The 18,828-nt window shown below is 50.6% G+C and overlaps 1 protein-coding gene across 1 annotated transcript in view; it reads right to left on the reverse strand.

Annotated features, from left to right (window-relative positions):
- The window catches only part of LOC309543506 (uncharacterized protein), a 194,277-nt gene that overhangs the window by 20,682 nt on the left and 154,767 nt on the right, over positions 1-18,828 (reverse strand). The window contains exon 9 of the mRNA XM_082275981.1: positions 5,787-6,077. Coding sequence (XP_082132107.1) covers positions 5,787-6,077 — 291 coding nt within the window. The remainder of the gene's footprint in view (positions 1-5,786; positions 6,078-18,828) is intronic.

Consider the following 18,828-nt stretch of genomic DNA (forward strand, 5'->3'; position numbering starts at 1 on the left):
TTTCTGGGGAGGTGGAATTTCTGGGGAGGTGGAATTTCTGGGAAGCTGGAAGAATTTCTGGGAAGGTGGAATTTCTGGGGAGGTGGAATTTCTGGGGAAGGTGGAATTTCTGGGAAGGTGGAATTTCTGGGGAGGTGGAATTTCTGGGGAGGTGGAATTTCTGGGAAGCTGGAAGAATTTCTGGGAAGGTGGAATTTCTGAGGAAGGTGGAATTTCTGGGGAAGGTGGAATTTCTGGGGAGGTGGAATTTCTGGGAAGGTGGAATTTCTGGGAAGCTGGAAGAATTTCTGGGAAGGTGGAAGAATTTCTGGGAAGGTGGAAGAATTTCTGGGGAGGTGGAATTTCTGGGGAGGTGGAATTTCTGGGGAAGTGGAATTTCTGGGAAGGTGGAATTTCTGGGAAGGTGGAATTTCTGGGGAGGTGGAATTCCTGGGAAGGTGGAATTTCTGGGGAGGTGGAATTTCTGGGAAGGTGGAATTTCTGGGAAGGTGGAATTTTTGGGGAGGTGGAATTTCTGGGGAGGTGGAATTTCTGGGGAGGTGGAATTTCTGGGGAAGTGGAATTTCTGGGAAGGTGGAATTTCTGGGGAGGTGGAATTTCTGGGAAGGTGGAATTTCTGGGGAGGTGGAATTTCTGGGAAGGTGGAATTTCTGGAAAGGTGGAATTTCTGGGGAAGTGGAATTTCTGGGAAGGTGGAATTTCTGGGAAGGTGGAATTTCTGGGAAGGTGGAATTTCTGGGGAAGTGGAATTTCTGGGGAGGTGGAATTTCTGGGGAGGTGGAATTTTTGGGGAAGTGGAATTTCTGGGGAGGTGGAATTTCTGGGGAGGTGGAATTTCTGGGAAGCTGGAATTCCTGGGGAGGTGGAATTTCTGGGAAGCTGGAAGAATTTCTGGGAAGGTGGAAGAATTTCTGGGAAGGTGGAATTTTTGGGGAGGTGGAATTTCTGGGGAGGTGGAATTTCTAGGGAAGTGGAATTTCTGGGGAGGTGGAATTTCTGGGGAGGTGGAATTTCTGGGGAGGTGGAATTTCTGGGAAGGTGGAATTTCTGGGGAGGTGGAATTTCTGGGAAGCTGGAAGAATTTCTGGGAAGGTGGAATTTTTGGGGAGGTGGAATTTCTGGGGAGGTGGAATTTCTGGGGAGGTGGAATTTCTGGGAAGGTGGAATTTCTGGGGAGGTGGAATTTCTGGGGAGGTGGAATTTCTGGGGAGGTGGAATTTCTGGGGAGGTGGAAGAATTTCTGGGGAGGTGGAATTTCTGGGGAGGTGGAATTTCTGGGGAGGTGGAATTTCTGGGAAGGTGGAATTTCTGGGGAGGTGGAATTTCTGGGGAAGTGGAATTTCTGGGAAGGTGGAATTTCTGGGAGGTGGAATTTCTGGGGAAGTGGAATTTCTGGGAAGGTGGAATTTCTGGGAGGTGGAATTCCTGGGGAGGTGGAATTCCTGGGGAGGTGGAATTCCTGGGGAGGTGGAATTTCTGGGGAGGTGGAATTTCTGGGGAGGTGGAATTTCTGGGGAGGTGGAATTTCTGGGAAGCTGGAAGAATTTCTGGGAAGGTGGAATTTCTGGGAAGGTGGAATTCCTGGGGAGGTGGAATTTCTGGGGAGGTGGAATTCCTGGGAAGGTGGAATTTCTGGGGAAGTGGAATTTCTGGGAAGGTGGAATTTCTGGGAAGGTGGAATTTCTGGGGAGGTGGAATTTCTGGGAAGGTGGAATTTCTGGGGAGGTGGAATTTCTGGGAAGCTGGAAGAATTTCTGGGAAGGTGGAATTTCTGGGAAGGTGGAATTTTTGGGGAGGTGGAATTTCTGGGGAGGTGGAATTTCTGGGGAGGTGGAATTTCGGGGAAGGTGGAATTTCTGGGGAGGTGGAAGAATTTCTGGGGAGGTGGAATTTCTGGGGAGGTGGAATTTCTGGGGAGGTGGATTTTCTGGAAAGGTAGAATTTCTGGGGAGGTGGAATTTCTGGGAAGGTGGAATTTTTGGGGAGGTGGAATTTCTGGGGAGGTGGAATTTCTGGGAAGGTGGAATTTCTGGGGAGGTGGAATTTCTGGGGAGGTGGAATTTCTGGGAAGCTGGAAGAATTTCTGGGAAGGTGGAATTTCTGGGGAGGTGGAATTTCTGGGGAAGGTGGAATTTCTGGGGAAGGTGGAATTTCTGGGAAGGTGGAATTTCTGGGAAGCTGGAAGAATTTCTGGGAAGGTGGAAGAATTTCTGGGGAGGTGGAATTTCTGGGGAGGTGGAATTTCTGGGGAGGTGGAATTTCTGGGAAGGTGGAATTTCTGGGAGGTGGAATTTCTGGGGAGGTGGAATTCCTGGGAAGGTGGAATTTCTGGGGAGGTGGAATTTCTGGGAAGGTGGAATTTCTGGGAAGGTGGAATTTCTGGGGAGGTGGAATTTCTGGGGAAGTGGAATTTCTGGGAAGGTGGAATTTCTGGGGAGGTGGAATTTCTGGGAAGGTGGAATTTCTGGGGAGGTGGAATTTCTGGGGAGGTGGAATTTCTGGGAAGGTGGAATTTCTGGGGAGGTGGAATTTCTGGAAAGGTGGAATTTCTGGGGAAGTGGAATTTCTGGGAAGGTGGAATTTCTGGGAAGGTGGAATTTCTGGGGAGGTGGAATTTCTGGGGAGGTGGAATTTTTGGGGAAGTGGAATTTCTGGGGAGGTGGAATTTCTGGGGAGGTGGAATTTCTGGGAAGGTGGAATTTCTGGGAAGGTGGAATTCCTGGGGAGGTGGAATTTCTGGGAAGCTGGAAGAATTTCTGGGAAGGTGGAAGAATTTCTGGGAAGGTGGAATTTTTGGGGAGGTGGAATTTCTGGGGAGGTGGAATTTCTAGGGAAGTGGAATTTCTGGGGAGGTGGAATTTCTGGGGAGGTGGAATTTCTGGGGAGGTGGAATTTCTGGGGAGGTGGAATTTCTGGGAAGCTGGAAGAATTTCTGGGAAGGTGGAATTTTTGGGGAGGTGGAATTTCTGGGGAGGTGGAATTTCTGGGGAGGTGGAATTTCTGGGAAGGTGGAATTTCTGGGGAGGTGGAATTTCTGGGGAGGTGGAATTTCTGGGGAGGTGGAAGAATTTCTGGGGAGGTGGAATTTCTGGGGAGGTGGAATTTCTGGGAAGGTGGAATTTCTGGGGAGGTGGAATTTCTGGGAAGGTGGAATTTCTGGGAAGGTGGAATTTCTGGGGAGGTGGAATTTCTGGGAAGGTGGAATTTCTGGGGAGGTGGAATTTCTGGGGAAGTGGAATTTCTGGGAAGGTGGAATTTCTGGGGAAGTGGAATTTCTGGGAAGGTGGAATTTCTGGGAGGTGGAATTCCTGGGGAGGTGGAATTCCTGGGGAGGTGGAATTTCTGGGGAGGTGGAATTTCTGGGAAGCTGGAAGAATTTCTGGGAAGGTGGAATTTCTGGGAAGGTGGAATTCCTGGGGAGGTGGAATTCCTGGGAAGGTGGAATTTCTGGGGAGGTGGAATTCCTGGGAAGGTGGAATTTCTGGGGAAGTGGAATTTCTGGGAAGGTGGAATTTCTGGGAAGGTGGAATTTCTGGGAGGTGGAATTTCTGGGGAGGTGGAATTTCTGGGAAGGTGGAATTTCTGGGGAGGTGGAATTTCTGGGAAGCTGGAAGAATTTCTGGGAAGGTGGAATTTCTGGGAAGGTGGAATTTTTGGGGAGGTGGAATTTCTGGGGAGGTGGAATTTCTGGGGAGGTGGAATTTCGGGGAAGGTGGAATTTCTGGGGAGGTGGAAAGATTTCTGGGGAGGTGGAATTTCTGGGGAGGTGGAATTTCTGGGGAGGTGGATTTTCTGGAAAGGTAGAATTTCTGGGGAGGTGAAATTTCTGGGGAGGTGGAATTTCTGGGGAGGTGGAATTTCTGGGGAAGTGGAATTTCTGGGGAGGTGGAATTTCTGGGGAGGTGGAATTTCTGGGGAGGTGGAATTTCTGGGGAGGTGGAATTTCTGGAAAGGTGGAATTTCTGGGAAGGTGGAATTTCTGGGGAGGTGGAATTTCTGGGGAAGTGGAATTTCTGGGGAAGTGGAATTTCTGGGAAGGTGGAATTTCTGGGGAGGTGGAATTTCTGGGGAGGTGGAATTTCTGGGGAGGTGGATTTTCTGGAAAGGTAGAATTTCTGGGGAGGTGGAATTTCTGGGGAGGTGGAATTTCTGGGGAGGTGGAATTTCTGGGGAGGTGGAATTTCTGGGGAAGTGGAATTTCTGGGGAGGTGGAATTCCTGGGGAAGGTGGAATTTCTGGGGAGGTGGAATTTCTGGGGAGGTGGAATTTCTGGGAAGGTGGAATTCTGGAAAAGTGGAATTTCTGGGAAGGTGGAATTTCTGGGGAGGTGGAATTTCTGGGAAGGTGGAATTTCTGGGAAGGTGGAATTTCTGGAAAGGTGGAATTTCTGGGGAAGTGGAATTTCTGGGGAGGTGGAATTTCTGGGGAAGTGGAATTTCTGGGAAGGTGGAATTTCTGGGAGGTGGAATTTCTGGGGAAGTGGAATTTCTGGGAAGGTGGAATTTCTGGGAGGTGGAATTTCTGGGGAGGTGGAATTCCTGGGAAGGTGGAATTTCTGGGAGGTGGAATTTCTGGGAGGTGGAATTTCTGGGGAAGTGGAATTTCTGGGAAGGTGGAATTTCTGGGGAGGTGGAATTTCTGGGGAGGTGGAATTTCTGGGGAGGTGGAATTTCTGGGGAGGTGGAATTTCGGGGAAGGTGGAATTTCTGGGGAAGTGGAATTTCTGGGGAGGTGGAATTTCTGGGGAGGTGGAATTTCTGGGGAGGTGGAATTTTTGGGAAGGTGGATTTTCTGGAAAGGTGGAATTTCTGGGGAGGTGGAATTTCTGGGGAGGTGGAATTTCTGGGAAGGTGGAATTTCTGGGGAGGTGGAATTTCTGGAAAGGTGGAATTTCTGGGGAAGTGGAATTTCTGGGGAGGTGGAATTTCTGGGGAGGTGGAATTTCCTGCAAGTTTTGTTCTCTGGAGAAATAAAAGTGGGCGAGAAGCCCCTAAATGTGCTTTTGATGTCTGGACTGCCTCTCTGTGAGCTGTACGCTGGAAGCTGGCTCTCACTCTGTCTAAATACAGCTGGTTAGCAGCAGTTATCCTGGCTTGTATCCTGGTTATCTCTGTCTGTTCTCTGCCCTGACCTTTGGCTGATATCCTGACCATCCAAATCCATCACCTGTCCTGAACTCTGGCCAATATCCTGCTATCTGTTCCAGTCCATTGTTACTTAGTGTATTCCTGATCTGTGGGCTTTGTAGTCCATGAGTCCTATAGAGGGGTGTACCTAAGGGTTGAGACCTGGGGTCACCATATTGCTAAGCCAAAACCTTAGGGTAACCCTAGTGAAGATCAGCTGACCCTTAGACTCCTAGCCTTGAGGGATCTTGCATCACAAGTTCTCATGCAGGACCATGCACTAGAACCTTGATATGACATACTGTAGATCCAGCTACTATCTCCTCTCTGTGGGTTCTGTTCCTCAGAGAACCTGCTGTTGGCCTACACCTCCCGGGTACACCTCCCATCCCATTGGGTACCTTTGGTTGAATTGTTCACCTCCGTGTGATGCCTCCTGACTTGTACTGTATGTGTGGCACCCTCTACAATACACGGCTTACATAATACGTTGTTGTGCAGATGAAATGTCTGCAGCTTTGACCTCTGGAGGAATGAAGTGACAATCTTGTCTTCCACTCAGGGAGAAGTCTGTGTGTATTGTGTATATTACCCACCAATGTCTGCCAGTGTTATCACTACCAATGTTATTTCTGAATAGGAGAATACAGGAAAACGTACCTGGAAGACGCAAGCAGCTTTCCTTTGTGATTGGCTGCATGTCCCTTTGTGTCACCCTGCAGGTATAAATCTTCCCATAATCCTGTGCTGTAGGTGTTATAGTCAGAGAACAGGACAGAACGTCTCCGCTGCCTCGGGTCTCTCCTTTCCCCAGATCTCTTCCATCCGCTGACCAGGTGACCTGAGGGGCGTCTCCGGGATCACAGCCAATCACATCACAGTGCAGAGTCACAGGACGTCCATACTCCGGTTTATCGGGATCACTGGAGATCTCACTGAGCACAAGGCGACCTGCAGAGGAAGAATATAACACACAAATAATAACCGACCTTTACACATCACAGCCAACAATAACACAGAGATATCAACTCTTCCTGGGTCAGGATCTCTGCAGACAGAGGAGGAAGAAGTGGAAGCAGTGATCTCTCTGCAGACAGAGGAGGAAGAAGTGGAAGCAGTGGTCTCTCTGCAGACAGAGGAGGAAGAAGTGGAAGCAGTGATCTCTCTGCAGACAGAGGAGGAAGAAGTGGAAGCAGTGATCTCTCTGCAGACAGAGGAGGAAGAAGTGGAAGCAGTGATCTCTCTGCAGACAGAGGAGGAAGAAGTGGAAGCAGTGATCTCTGCAGACAGAGGAGGAAGAAGTGGAGGCAGTGATCTCTCTGCAGACAGAGGAGGAAGAAGTGGAAGCAGTGATCTCTCTGCAGACAGAGGAGGAAGAAGTGGAGGCAGTGATCTCTGCAGACAGAGGAGGAAGAAGTGGAAGCAGTGATCTCTCTGCAGACAGAGGAGGAAGAAGTGGAAGCAGTGATCTCTGCAGACAGAGGAGGAAGAAGTGGAAGCAGTGATCTCTCTGCAGACAGAGGAGGAAGAAGTGGAGGCAGTGATCTCTGCAGACAGAGGAGGAAGAAGTGGAAGCAGTGATCTCTCTGCAGACAGAGGAGGAAGAAGTGGAAGCAGTGATCTCTCTGCAGACAGAGGAGGAAGAAGTGGAGGCAGTGATCTCTGCAGACAGAGGAGGAAGAAGTGGAAGCAGTGATCTCTCTGCAGACAGAGGAGGAAGAAGTGGAAGCAGTGATCTCTGCAGACAGAGGAGGAAGAAGTGGAAGCAGTGATCTCTCTGCAGACAGAGGAGGAAGAAGTGGAAGCAGTGATCTCTCTGCAGACAGAGGAGGAAGAAGTGGAAGCAGTGATCTCTCTGCAGACAGAGGAGGAAGAAGTGGAGGCAGTGATCTCTGCAGACAGAGGAGGAAGAAGTGGAAGCAGTGATCTCTCTGCAGACAGAGGAGGAAGAAGTGGAGGCAGTGATCTCTGCAGACAGAGGAGGAAGAAGTGGAAGCAGTGATCTCTCTGCAGACAGAGGAGGAAGAAGTGGAAGCAGTGATCTCAGCAGACAGAGGAGGAAGAAGTGGAAGCAGTGATCTCTCTGCAGACAGAGGAGGAAGAAGTGGAAGCAGTGATCTCTCTGCAGACAGAGGAGCAGGAAGTGGAAGCAGTGATCTCTCTGCAGACAGAGGAGGAAGAAGTGGAAGCAGTGATCTCTGCAGACAGAGGAGGAAGAAGTGGAAGCAGTGATCTCTGCGGACAGAGGAGGAAGAAGAGGAAATAGTGATCTCTCTGCAGACAGAGGAGGAAGAAGTGGAAGCAGTGATCTCTCTGCAGACAGAGGAGGAAGAAGTGGAAGCAGTGATCTCTCTGCAGACAGAGGAGGAAGAAGTGGAAGCAGTGATCTCTCTGCAGACAGAGGAGGAAGAAGTGGAAGCAGTGATCTCTGCAGACAGAGGAGGAAGAAGTGGAAGCAGTGATCTCTCTGCAGACAGAGGAGGAAGAAGTGGAAGCAGTGATCTCTCTGCAGACAGAGGAGGAAGAAGTGGAAGCAGTGATCTCTCTGCAGACAGAGGAGGAAGAAGTAGAAGCAGTGATCTCTCTGCAGACAGAGGAGCAGGAAGTGGAAGCAGTGATCTCTCTGCAGACAGAGGAAGAAGAAGTGGAAGCAGTGATCTCTGCAGACAGAGGAGGAAGAAGTGGAAGCAGTGATCTCTGCAGACAGAAGAGGAAGAAGTGGAAGCAGTGATCTCTCTGCAGACAGAGGAGGAAGAAGTGGAAGCAGTGATCTCTCTGCAAACAGAGGAGCAGGAAGTGGAAGCAGTGATCTCTCTGCAGACAGAGGAGGAAGAAATGGAAGCAGTGATCTCTCTGCAGACAGAGGAGGAAGAAGTGGAAGCAGTGATCTCTGCAGAGAGAGGAGGAAGATGTGGAAGCAGTGATCTCTCTGCAGACAGAGGAGGAAGAAGTGGAAGCAGTGATCTCTCTGCAGACAGAGGAGGAAGAAATGGAAGCAGTGATCTCTCTGCAGACAGAAGAGGAAGAAGTGGAAGCAGTGATCTCTCTGCAGACAGAGGAGGAAGAAGTGGAAGCAGTGATCTCTCTGCAGACAGAGGAGGAAGAAATGGAAGCAGTGATCTCTCTGCAGACAGAAGAGGAAGAAGTGGAAGCAGTGATCTCTCTGCAGACAGAGGAGGAAGAAGTGGAAGCAGTGATCTCTCTGCAGACAGAGGAGGAAGAAGTGGAAGCAGTGATCTCTCTGCAGACAGAGGAGGAAGAAGTGGAAGCAGTGATCTCTCTGCAGACAGAGGAGGAAGAAGTGGAAGCAGTGATCTCTCTGCAGACAGAGGAGGAAGAAGTAGAAGCAGTGATCTCTCTGCAGACAGAGGAGCAGGAAGTGGAAGCAGTGATCTCTCTGCAGACAGAGGAAGAAGAAGTGGAAGCAGTGATCTCTGCAGACAGAGGAGGAAGAAGTGGAAGCAGTGATCTCTCTGCAGACAGAGGAGGAAGAAGTGGAAGCAGTGATCTCTCTGCAAACAGAGGAGCAGGAAGTGGAAGCAGTGATCTCTCTGCAGACAGAGGAGGAAGAAATGGAAGCAGTGATCTCTCTGCAGACAGAGGAGGAAGAAGTGGAGGCAGTGATCTCTCTGCAGACAGAGGAGGAAGAAGTGGAAGCAGTGATCTCTGCAGACAGAAGAGGAAGAAGTGGAAGCAGTGATCTCTCTGCAGACAGAGGAGGAAGAAGTAGAAGCAGTGATCTCTCTGCAGACAGAGGAGCAGGAAGTGGAAGCAGTGATCTCTCTGCAGACAGAGGAAGAAGAAGTGGAAGCAGTGATCTCTGCAGACAGAGGAGGAAGAAGTGGAAGCAGTGATCTCTGCAGACAGAAGAGGAAGAAGTGGAAGCAGTGATCTCTCTGCAGACAGAGGAGGAAGAAGTGGAAGCAGTGATCTCTCTGCAAACAGAGGAGCAGGAAGTGGAAGCAGTGATCTCTCTGCAGACAGAGGAGGAAGAAATGGAAGCAGTGATCTCTCTGCAGACAGAGGAGGAAGAAGTGGAGGCAGTGATCTCTCTGCAGACAGAGGAGGAAGAAGTGGAAGCAGTGATCTCTGCAGACAGAAGAGGAAGAAGTGGAAGCAGTGATCTCTCTGCAGACAGAGGAGGAAGAAGTAGAAGCAGTGATCTCTCTGCAGACAGAGGAGGAAGAAGTGGAAGCAGTGATCTCTCTGCAGACAGAGGAGGAAGAAGTGGAAGCAGTGATCTCTCTGCAGACAGAGGAGCAGGAAGTGGAAGCAGTGATCTCTCTGCAGACAGAGGAAGAAGAAGTGGAAGCAGTGATCTCTCTGCAGACAGAGGAGCAGGAAGTGGAAGCAGTGATCTCTCTGCAGACAGAGGAGGAAGAAGTGGAAGCAGTGATCTCTGCAGACAGAGGAGGAAGAAGTGGAAGCAGTGATCTCTCTGCAGACAGAGGAGCAGGAAGTGGAAGCAGTGATCTCTGCAGACAGAGGAGGAAGAAGTGGAAGCAGTGATCTCTCTGCAGACAGAGGAGCAGGAAGTGGAAGCAGTGATCTCTCTACAGACAGAGGAGGAAGAAGTGGAGGCAGTGATCTCTCTGCAGACAGAGGAGGAAGAAGTGGAAGCAGTGATCTCTCTGCAGACAGAGGAGGAAGAAGTGGAGGCAGTGATCTCTCTGCAGACAGAGGAGGAAGAAGTGGAGGCAGTGATCTCTCTGCAGACAGAGGAGGAAGAAGTGGAAGCAGTGATCTCTGCAGACAGAGGAGGAAGAAGTGGAAGCAGTGATCTCTCTGCAGAGAGAGGAGGAAGAAGTGGAAATAGTGATCTCTCTGCAGACAGAGGAGGAAGAAGTGGAGGCAGTGATCTCTCTGCAGACAGAGGAGGAAGAAGTGGAAGCAGTGATCTCTGCAGACAGAGGAGGAAGAAGTGGAAGCAGTGATCTCTGCAGAGAGAGGAGGAAGAAGTAGAAGCAGTGATCTCTCTGCAGATAGAGGAGGAAGAAGTGGAAGCAGTGATCTCTCTGCAGACAGAGGAGGAAGAAGTGGAAGCAGTGATCTCTCTGCAGAGAGAGGAGGAAGAAGTGGAAGCAGTGATCTCTCTGCAGACAGAGGAGGAAGAAGTGGAAGCAGTGATCTCTGCGGACAGAGGAGGAAGAAGTGGAAGCAGTGATCTCTGCAGACAGAGGAGGAAGAAGTGGAAGCAGTGATCTCTGCAGAGAGAGGAGGAAGAAGTGGAAGCAGTGATCTCTCTGCAGAGGAGGAAGAAGTGGAAGCAGTGATCTCTGCAGACAGAGGAGGAAGAAGTGGAAGCAGTGATCTCTCTGCAGACAGAGGAGGAAGAAGTGGAAGCAGTGATCTCTGCGGACAGAGGAGGAAGAAGTGGAAGCAGTGATGTATCTGCAGACAGAGGAGGAAGAAGTGGAAGCAGTGATCTCTCTGCAGACAGAGGAGGAAGAAGTGAAAGCAGTGATCTCTCTGCAGACAGAGGAGGAAGAAGTGGAAGCAGTGATCTCTCTGCAGACAGAGGAAGAAGAAGTGGAAGCAGTGATCTCTCTGCAGACAGAGGAGGAAGAAGTGGAAGCAGTGATCTCTCTGCAGACAGAGGAGCAGGAAGTGGAAGCAGTGATCTCTCTGCAGACAGAGGAGGAAGAAGTGGAAGCAGTGATCTCTCTGCAGACAGAGGAGGAAGAAGTGGAAGCAGTGATCTCTGTAGACAGAAGAGGAAGAAGTGAAGGAGTGATCTCTCTGCAGACAGAGGAGGAAGAAGTGGAAGCAGTGATCTCTCTGCAGACAGAGGAGGAAGAAGTGGAAGCAGTGATCTCTCTGCAGACAGAGGAGGAAGAAGTGGAAGCAGTGATCTCTCTGCAGACAGAGGAGGAAGAAGTGGAAGCAGTGATCTCTCTGCAGACAGAGGAGGAAGAAGTGGAAGCAGTGATCTCTCTGCAGACAGAGGAGCAGGAAGTGGAAGCAGTGATCTCTGCAGACAGAGGAGGAAGAAGTGGAAGCAGTGATCTCTGTAGACAGAGGAGGAAGAATTGGAAGCAGTGATCTCTGCAGACAGAGGAGGAAGAAGTGGAAGCAGTGATCTCTCTGCAGACAGAGGAGGAAGAAGTGGAAGCAGTGATCTCTCTGCAGAGGAGGAAGAAGTGGAAGCAGTGATCTCTCTGCAGACAGAGGAGGAAGAAGTGGAAGCAGTGATCTCTCTGCAGACAGAGGAAGAAGAAGTGGAGGCAGTGATCTCTGCAGACAGAGGAGGAAGAAGTGGAAGCAGTGATCTCTCTGCAGACAGAGGAGGAAGAAGTGGAAGCAGTGATCTCTGCGGACAGAGGAGGAAGAAGTGGAAGCAGTGATGTATCTGCAGACAGAGGAGGAAGAAGTGGAAGCAGTGATCTCTCTGCAGACAGAGGAGGAAGAAGTGAAAGCAGTGATCTCTCTGCAGACAGAGGAGGAAGAAGTGGAAGCAGTGATCTCTCTGCAGACAGAGGAAGAAGAAGTGGAAGCAGTGATCTCTCTGCAGACAGAGGAGGAAGAAGTGGAAGCAGTGATCTCTCTGCAGACAGAGGAGCAGGAAGTGGAAGCAGTGATCTCTCTGCAGACAGAGGAGGAAGAAGTGGAAGCAGTGATCTCTCTGCAGACAGAGGAGGAAGAAGTGGAAGCAGTGATCTCTGTAGACAGAAGAGGAAGAAGTGAAGGAGTGATCTCTCTGCAGACAGAGGAGGAAGAAGTGGAAGCAGTGATCTCTCTGCAGACAGAGGAGGAAGAAGTGGAAGCAGTGATCTCTCTGCAGACAGAGGAGGAAGAAGTGGAAGCAGTGATCTCTCTGCAGACAGAGGAGGAAGAAGTGGAAGCAGTGATCTCTCTGCAGACAGAGGAGGAAGAAGTGGAAGCAGTGATCTCTCTGCAGACAGAGGAGCAGGAAGTGGAAGCAGTGATCTCTGCAGACAGAGGAGGAAGAAGTGGAAGCAGTGATCTCTGTAGACAGAGGAGGAAGAATTGGAAGCAGTGATCTCTGCAGACAGAGGAGGAAGAAGTGGAAGCAGTGATCTCTCTGCAGACAGAGGAGGAAGAAGTGGAAGCAGTGATCTCTCTGCAGAGGAGGAAGAAGTGGAAGCAGTGATCTCTCTGCAGACAGAGGAGGAAGAAGTGGAAGCAGTGATCTCTCTGCAGACAGAGGAAGAAGAAGTGGAGGCAGTGATCTCTGCAGACAGAGGAGGAGGAAGTGGAAGCAATGATCTCTCTGCAGACAGAGGAGGAAGAAGTGGAAGCAGTGATCTCTCTGCAGACAGAGGAGGAAGAAGTGGAAGCAGTGATCTCTGCAGACAGAGGAGGAAGAAGTGGAAGCAGTGATCTCTGCAGACAGAGGAGGAAGAAGTGGAGGCAGTGATCTCTGCAGAGAGAGGAGGAAGAAGTGGAAGCAGTGATCTCTCTGCAGGCAGAGGAGGAAGAAGTGGAAGCAGTGATCTCTCTGGAGACAGAGGAGGAAGAAGTGGAAGCAGTGATCTCTGCAGACAGAGGAGGGAGAAGTGGAAGCAGTGATCTCTCTGCAGACAGAGGAGGAAGAAGTGGAAGCAGTGATCTCTCTGCAGACAGAGGAGGAAGAAGTGGAAGCAGTGATCTCTGCAGACAGAGGAGCAGGAAGTGGAAGCAGTGATCTCTCTGCAGACAGAGGAGGAAGAAGTGGAAGCAGTGATCTCTCTGCAGGCAGAGGAGGAAGAAGTGGAAGCAGTGATCTCTCTGGAGACAGAGGAGGAAGAAGTGGAAGCAGTGATCTCTGCAGACAGAGGAGGGAGAAGTGGAAGCAGTGATCTCTCTGCAGACAGAGGAGGAAGAAGTGGAAGCAGTGATCTCTCTGCAGACAGAGGAGGAAGAAGTGGAAGCAGTGATCTCTGCAGACAGAGGAGCAGGAAGTGGAAGCAGTGATCTCTCTGCAGACAGAGGAGGAAGAAGTGGAAGCAGTGATCTCTCTGCAGACAGAGGAGGAAGAAGTGGAAGCAGTGATCTCTCTGCAGACAGAGGAGGAAGAAGTAGAAGCAGTGATCTCTCTGCAGACAGAGGAGGAAGAAGTGGAAGCAGTGATATCTCTGGAGACAGAGGAGGAAGAAGTGGAAGCAGTGATCTCTGCAGACAGAGGAGGAAGAAGTGGAAGCAGTGATCTCTCTGCAGACAGAGGAGGAAGAAGTGGAAGCAGTGATCTCTCTGGAAGAAGTAGAAGCAGTGATCTCTCTGCAGACAGAGGAGGAAGAAGTGGAAGCAGTGATCTCTCTGCAGACAGAGGAAGAAGAAGTGGAGGCAGTGATCTCTGCAGACAGAGGAGGAGGAAGTGGAAGCAGTGATCTCTGCAGACAGAGGAGGAAGAAGTGGAAGCAGTGATCTCTCTGCAGACAGAGGAAGAAGAAGTGGAGGCAGTGATCTCTGCAGACAGAGGAGGAGGAAGTGGAAGCAGTGATCTCTGCAGACAGAGGAGGAAGAAGTGGAAGCAGTGATCTCTCTGCAGACAGAGGAGGAAGAAGTGGAAGCAGTGATCTCTCTGGAGACAGAGGAGGAAGAAGTGGAAGCAGTGATCTCTCTGGAGACAGAGGAGGAAGAAGTGGAAGCAGTGATCTCTGCAGACAGAGGAGGAAGAAGTGGAAGCAGTGATCTCTGCAGACAGAGGAGCAGGAAGTGGAAGCAGTGATCTCTCTGCAGACAGAGGAGGAAGAAGTGGAAGCAGTGATCTCTGCAGACAGAGGAGGAAGAAGTGGAAGCAGTGATCTCTCTGCAGACAGAGGAAGAAGACGTGGAGGCAGTGATCTCTGCAGACAGAGGAGGAGGAAGTGGAAGCAGTGATCTCTCTGCAGACAGAGGAGGAAGAAATGGAAGCAGTGATCTCTCTGCAGACAGAGGAGGAAGAAGTGGAAGCAATGATCTCTCTGCAGACAGAGGAGGAAGAAGTGGAAGCAGTGATCTCTCTGCAGACAGAGGAGGAAGAAGTGGAAGCAGTGATCTCTGCAGACAGAGGAGGAAGAAGTGGAAGCAGTGATCTCTGTAGACAGAGGAGGAAGAAGTGGAAGCAGTGATCTCTGCAGACAGAGGAGGAAGAAGTGGAAGCAGTGATCTCTCTGCAGACAGAGGAGGAAGAAGTGGAAGCAGTGATCTCTCTGCAGACAGAGGAGGAAGAAGTGGAAGCAGTGATCTCTCTGGAGACAGAGGAGGAAGAAGTGGAAGCAGTGATCTCTGCAGACAGAGGAGGGAGAAGTGGAAGCAGTGATCTCTCTGCAGACAGAGGAGGAAGAAGTGGAAGCAGTGATCTCTCTGCAGACAGAGGAGGAAGAAGTGGAAGCAGTGATCTCTCTGCAGACAGAGGAGGAAGAAGTGGAGGCAGTGATCTCTGTAGACAGAGGAGGAAGAAGTGGAAGCAGTGATCTCTGCAGACAGAGGAGGAAGAAGTGGAAGCAGTGATCTCTCTGCAGACAGAGGAGGAAGAAGTGGAAGCAGTGATCTCTCTGCAGACAGAGGAGGAAGAAGTAGAAGCAGTGATCTCTCTGCAGACAGAGGAGGAAGCAGTGGAAGCAGTGATCTCTCTGGAGACAGAGGAGGAAGAAGTGGAAGCAGTGATCTCTGCAGACAGAGGAGGAAGAAGTGGAAGCAGTGATCTCTCTGGAGACAGAGGAGGAAGAAGTGGAAGCAGTGATCTCTCTGCAGACAGAGGAGGAAGAAGTAGAAGCAGTGATCTCTCTGCAGACAGAGGAGGAAGAAGTGGAAGCAGTGATCTCTCTGCAGACAGAGGAGGAAGAAGTGGAAGCAGTGATCTCTCTGCAGACAGAGGAGGAAGAAGTGGAAGCAGTGATCTCTCTGCAGACAGAGGAGGAAGAAGTGGAAGCAGTGATCTCTGCAGACAGAGGAGGAAGAAGTGGAAGCAGTGATCTCTCTGCAGACAGAGGAGGAAGCAGTGGAAGCAGTGATCTCTCTGGAGACAGAGGAGGAAGAAGTGGAAGCAGTGATCTCTGCAGACAGAGGAGGAAGAAGTGGAAGCAGTGATCTCTCTGGAGACAGAGGAGGAAGAAGTGGAAGCAGTGATCTCTCTGCAGACAGAGGAGGAAGAAGTAGAAGCAGTGATCTCTCTGCAGACAGAGGAGGAAGAAGTGGAAGCAGTGATCTCTCTGCAGACAGAGGAGGAAGAAGTGGAAGCAGTGATCTCTCTGCAGACAGAGGAGGAAGAAGTGGAAGCAGTGATCTCTCTGCAGACAGAGGGGGAAGAAGTGGAAGCAGTGATCTCTCTGCAGACAGAGTAGGAAGAAGTAGAAGCAGTGATCTCTCTGCAGACAGAGGAGGAAGAAGTGGAAGCAGTGATCTCTCTGCAGACAGAGGAAGAAGAAGTGGAGGCAGTGATCTCTCTGCAGACAGAGGAGGAAGAAGTGGAAGCAGTGATCTCTGCAGACAGAGGAGGAAGAAGTGGAAGCAGTGATCTCTCTGCAGACAGAGGAGCAGGAAGTGGAAGCAGTGATCTCTCTGCAGACAGAGTAGGAAGAAGTGGAAGCAGTGATCTCTGCAGACAGAGGAGGAAGAAGTGGAAGCAGTGATCTCTCTGCAGACAGAGGAGGAAGAAGTGGAAGCAGTGATCTCTGCAGACAGAGTAGGAAGAAGTGGAAGCAGTGATCTCTGCAGACAGAGGAGGAAGAAGTGGAAGCAGTGATCTCTCTGCAGACAGAGGAGGAAGAAGTGGAAGCAGTGATCTCTCTGCAGACAGAGGAGGAAGAAGTGGAAGCAGTGATCTCTGCAGACAGAGTAGGAAGAAGTGGAAGCAGTGATCTCTGCAGACAGAGGAGGAAGAAGTGGAGGCAGTGATCTCTGCAGACAGAGGAGGAAGAAGTGGAAGCAGTGATCTCTCTGCAGACAGAGGAGGAAGAATTGGAGGCAGTGATCTCTCTGCAGACAGAGGAGGAAGAAGTGGAAGCAGTGATCTATCTGCAGACAGAGGAGGAAGAAGTGGAAGCAGTGATCTCTCTGCAGACAGAGGAGGAAGAAGTGGAAGCAGTGATCTCTGCAGACAGAGGAGGAAGAAGTGGAAGCAGTGATCTCTCTGCAGACAGAGGAGGAAGAAGTGGAAGCAGTGATCTCTGCAGACAGAGGAGGAAGAAGTGGAGGCAGTGATCTCTCTGCAGACAGAGGAGGAAGAAGTGGAAGCAGTGATCTCTGCAGACAGAGGAGGAAGAAGTGGAAGCAGTGATCTCTCTGCAGACAAAGGAGGAAGAAGTGGAAGCAGTGATCTCTCTGCAGACAGAGGAGGAAGAAGTGGAAGCAGTGATCTCTCTGCAGACAGAGGAGGAAGAAGTGGAAGCAGTGATCTCTCTGCAGACAGAGCAGGAAGAAGTGGAAGCAGTGATCTCTCTGCAGACGGAGGAGGAAGAAGTGGAAGCAGTGATCTCTCTGCAGACAGAGGAGGAAGAAGTGGAAGCAGTGATCTCTGCAGAAAGAGGAGGAAGAAGTGGAAGCAGTTATCTCTCTGCAGACAGAGGAGGAAGAAGTGGAAAAAGTGATCTCTCTGCAGACAGAGGAGGAAGAAGTGGAAGCAGTGATCTCTGCAGAAAGAGGAGGAAGAAGTGGAAGCAGTGATCTCTCTGCAGACAGAGGAGGAAGAAGTGGAAGCAGTGATCTCTCTGCAGACAGAAGAGGAAGAAGTGGAAGCAGTGATCTCTCTGCAGACAGAGGAGGAAGAAGTGGAAGCAGTGATCTCTCTGCAGACAGAGGAGGAAGAAGTGGAAGCAGTGATCTCTGCAGACAGAGGAGGAAGAAGTGGAAGCAGTGATCTCTGCAGACAGAGGAGGAAGAAGTGGAAGCAGTGATCTCTCTGCAGACAGAGGAGGAAGAATTGGAGGCAGTGATCTCTGCAGACAGAGGAGGAAGAAGTGGAAGCAGTGATCTCTCTGCAGACAGAGGAGGAAGAAGTGGAAGCAGTGATCTCTCTGCAGACAGAGGAGGAAGAAGTGGAAGCAGTGATCTTTCTGCAGACAGAGGAGGAAGAAGTGGAAGCAGTGATCTCTCTGCAGACAGAGGAGGAAGAAGTGGAAGCAGTGATCTCTGCAGACAGAGGAGGAAGAAGTGGAAGCAGTGATCTCTCTGCAGACAGAGGAGGAAGAAGTGGAAGCAGTGGTCTCTCTGCAGACAGAGGAGGAAGAAGTGGAAGCAGTGATCTCTCTGCAGACAGAGGAGGAAGAAGTGGAAGCAGTGATCTCTCTGCAGACAGAGGAGGAAGAAGTGGAAGCAGTGATCTCTCTGCAGACAGAGGAGGAAGAAGTGGAAGCAGTGATCTCTCTGCAGACAGAGGAGGAAGAAGTGGAAGCAGTGATCTCTCTGCAGACAGAGGAGGAAGAAGTGGAAGCAGTGATCTCTCTGCAGACAGAGGAGGAAGAAGTGGAAGCAGTGATCTCTGCAGACAGAGGAGGAAGAAGTGGAAGCAGTGATCTCTCTGCAGACAGAGGAGGAAGAAGTGGAAGCAGTGATCTCTCTGCAGACAGAGGAGGAAGAAGTGGAAGCAGTGGTCTCTCTGCAGACAGAGGAGGAAGAAGTGGAAGCAGTGATCTCTCTGCAGACAGAGGAGGAAGAAGTGGAAGCAGTGATCTCTCTGCAGACAGAGGAGGAAGAAGTGGAAGCAGTGATCTCTGCAGACAGAGGAGGAAGAAGTGGAAGCAGTGATCTCTCTGCAGACAGAGGAGGAAGAAGTGGAAGCAGTGATCTCTCTGCAGACAGAGGAGGAAGAAGTGGAAGCAGTGATCTCTCTGCAGACAGAGGAGGAAGAAGTGGAAGCAGTGGTCTCTCTGCAGACAGAGGAGGAAGAAGTGGAAGCAGTGATCTCTCTGCAGACAGAGGAGGAAGAAGTGGAAGCAGTGATCTCTCTGCAGACAGAGGAGGAAGAAGTGGAAGCAGTGATCTCTGCAGACAGAGGAGGAAGAAGTGGAAGCAGTGATCTCTCTGCAGACAGAGGAGGAAGAAGTGGAAGCAGTGGTCTCTCTGCAGACAGAGGAGGAAGAAGTGGAAGCAGTGATCTCTCTGCAGACAGAGGAGGAAGAAGTGGAAGCAGTGATCTCTCTGCAGACAGAGGGGGAAGAAGTGGAAGCAGTGGTCTCTCTGCAGACAGAGGAGGAAGAAGTGGAAGCAGTGATCTCTCTGCAGACAGAGGAGGAAGAAGTGGAAGCAGTGATCTCTCTGCAGACAGAGGAGGAAGAAGTGGAAGCAGTGATCTCTGCAGACAGAGGAGGAAGAAGTGGAAGCAGTGATCTCTCTGCAGACAGAGGAGGAAGAAGTGGAAGCAGTGATCTCTCTGCAGACAGAGGAGGAAGAAGTGGAAGCAGTGATCTCTCTGCAGACAGAGGAGGAAGAAGTGGAAGCAGTGATCTCTGCAGACAGAGGAGGAAGAAGTGGAAGCAGTGATCTCTCTGCAGACAGAGGAGGAAGAAGTGGAAGCAGTGGTCTCTCTGCAGACAGAGGAGGAAGAAGTGGAAGCAGTGATCTCTCTGCAGACAGAGGAGGAAGAAGTGGAAGCAGTGATCTCTCTGCAGACAGAGGAGGAAGAAGTGGAAGCAGTGGTCTCTCTGCAGACAGAGGAGGAAGAAGTGGAAGCAGTGATCTCTCTGCAGACAGAGGAGGAAGAAGTGGAAGCAGTGATCTCTGCAGACAGAGGAGGAAGAAGTGGAAGCAGTGATCTCTCTGCAGACAGAGGAGGAAGAAGTGG

Source organism: Pelophylax lessonae, assembly GCF_965119305.1.
Source record: "Pelophylax lessonae genome assembly, contig: HAP1_SCAFFOLD_146, whole genome shotgun sequence".
NCBI classification, from domain to species: domain Eukaryota; kingdom Metazoa; phylum Chordata; class Amphibia; order Anura; family Ranidae; genus Pelophylax; species Pelophylax lessonae.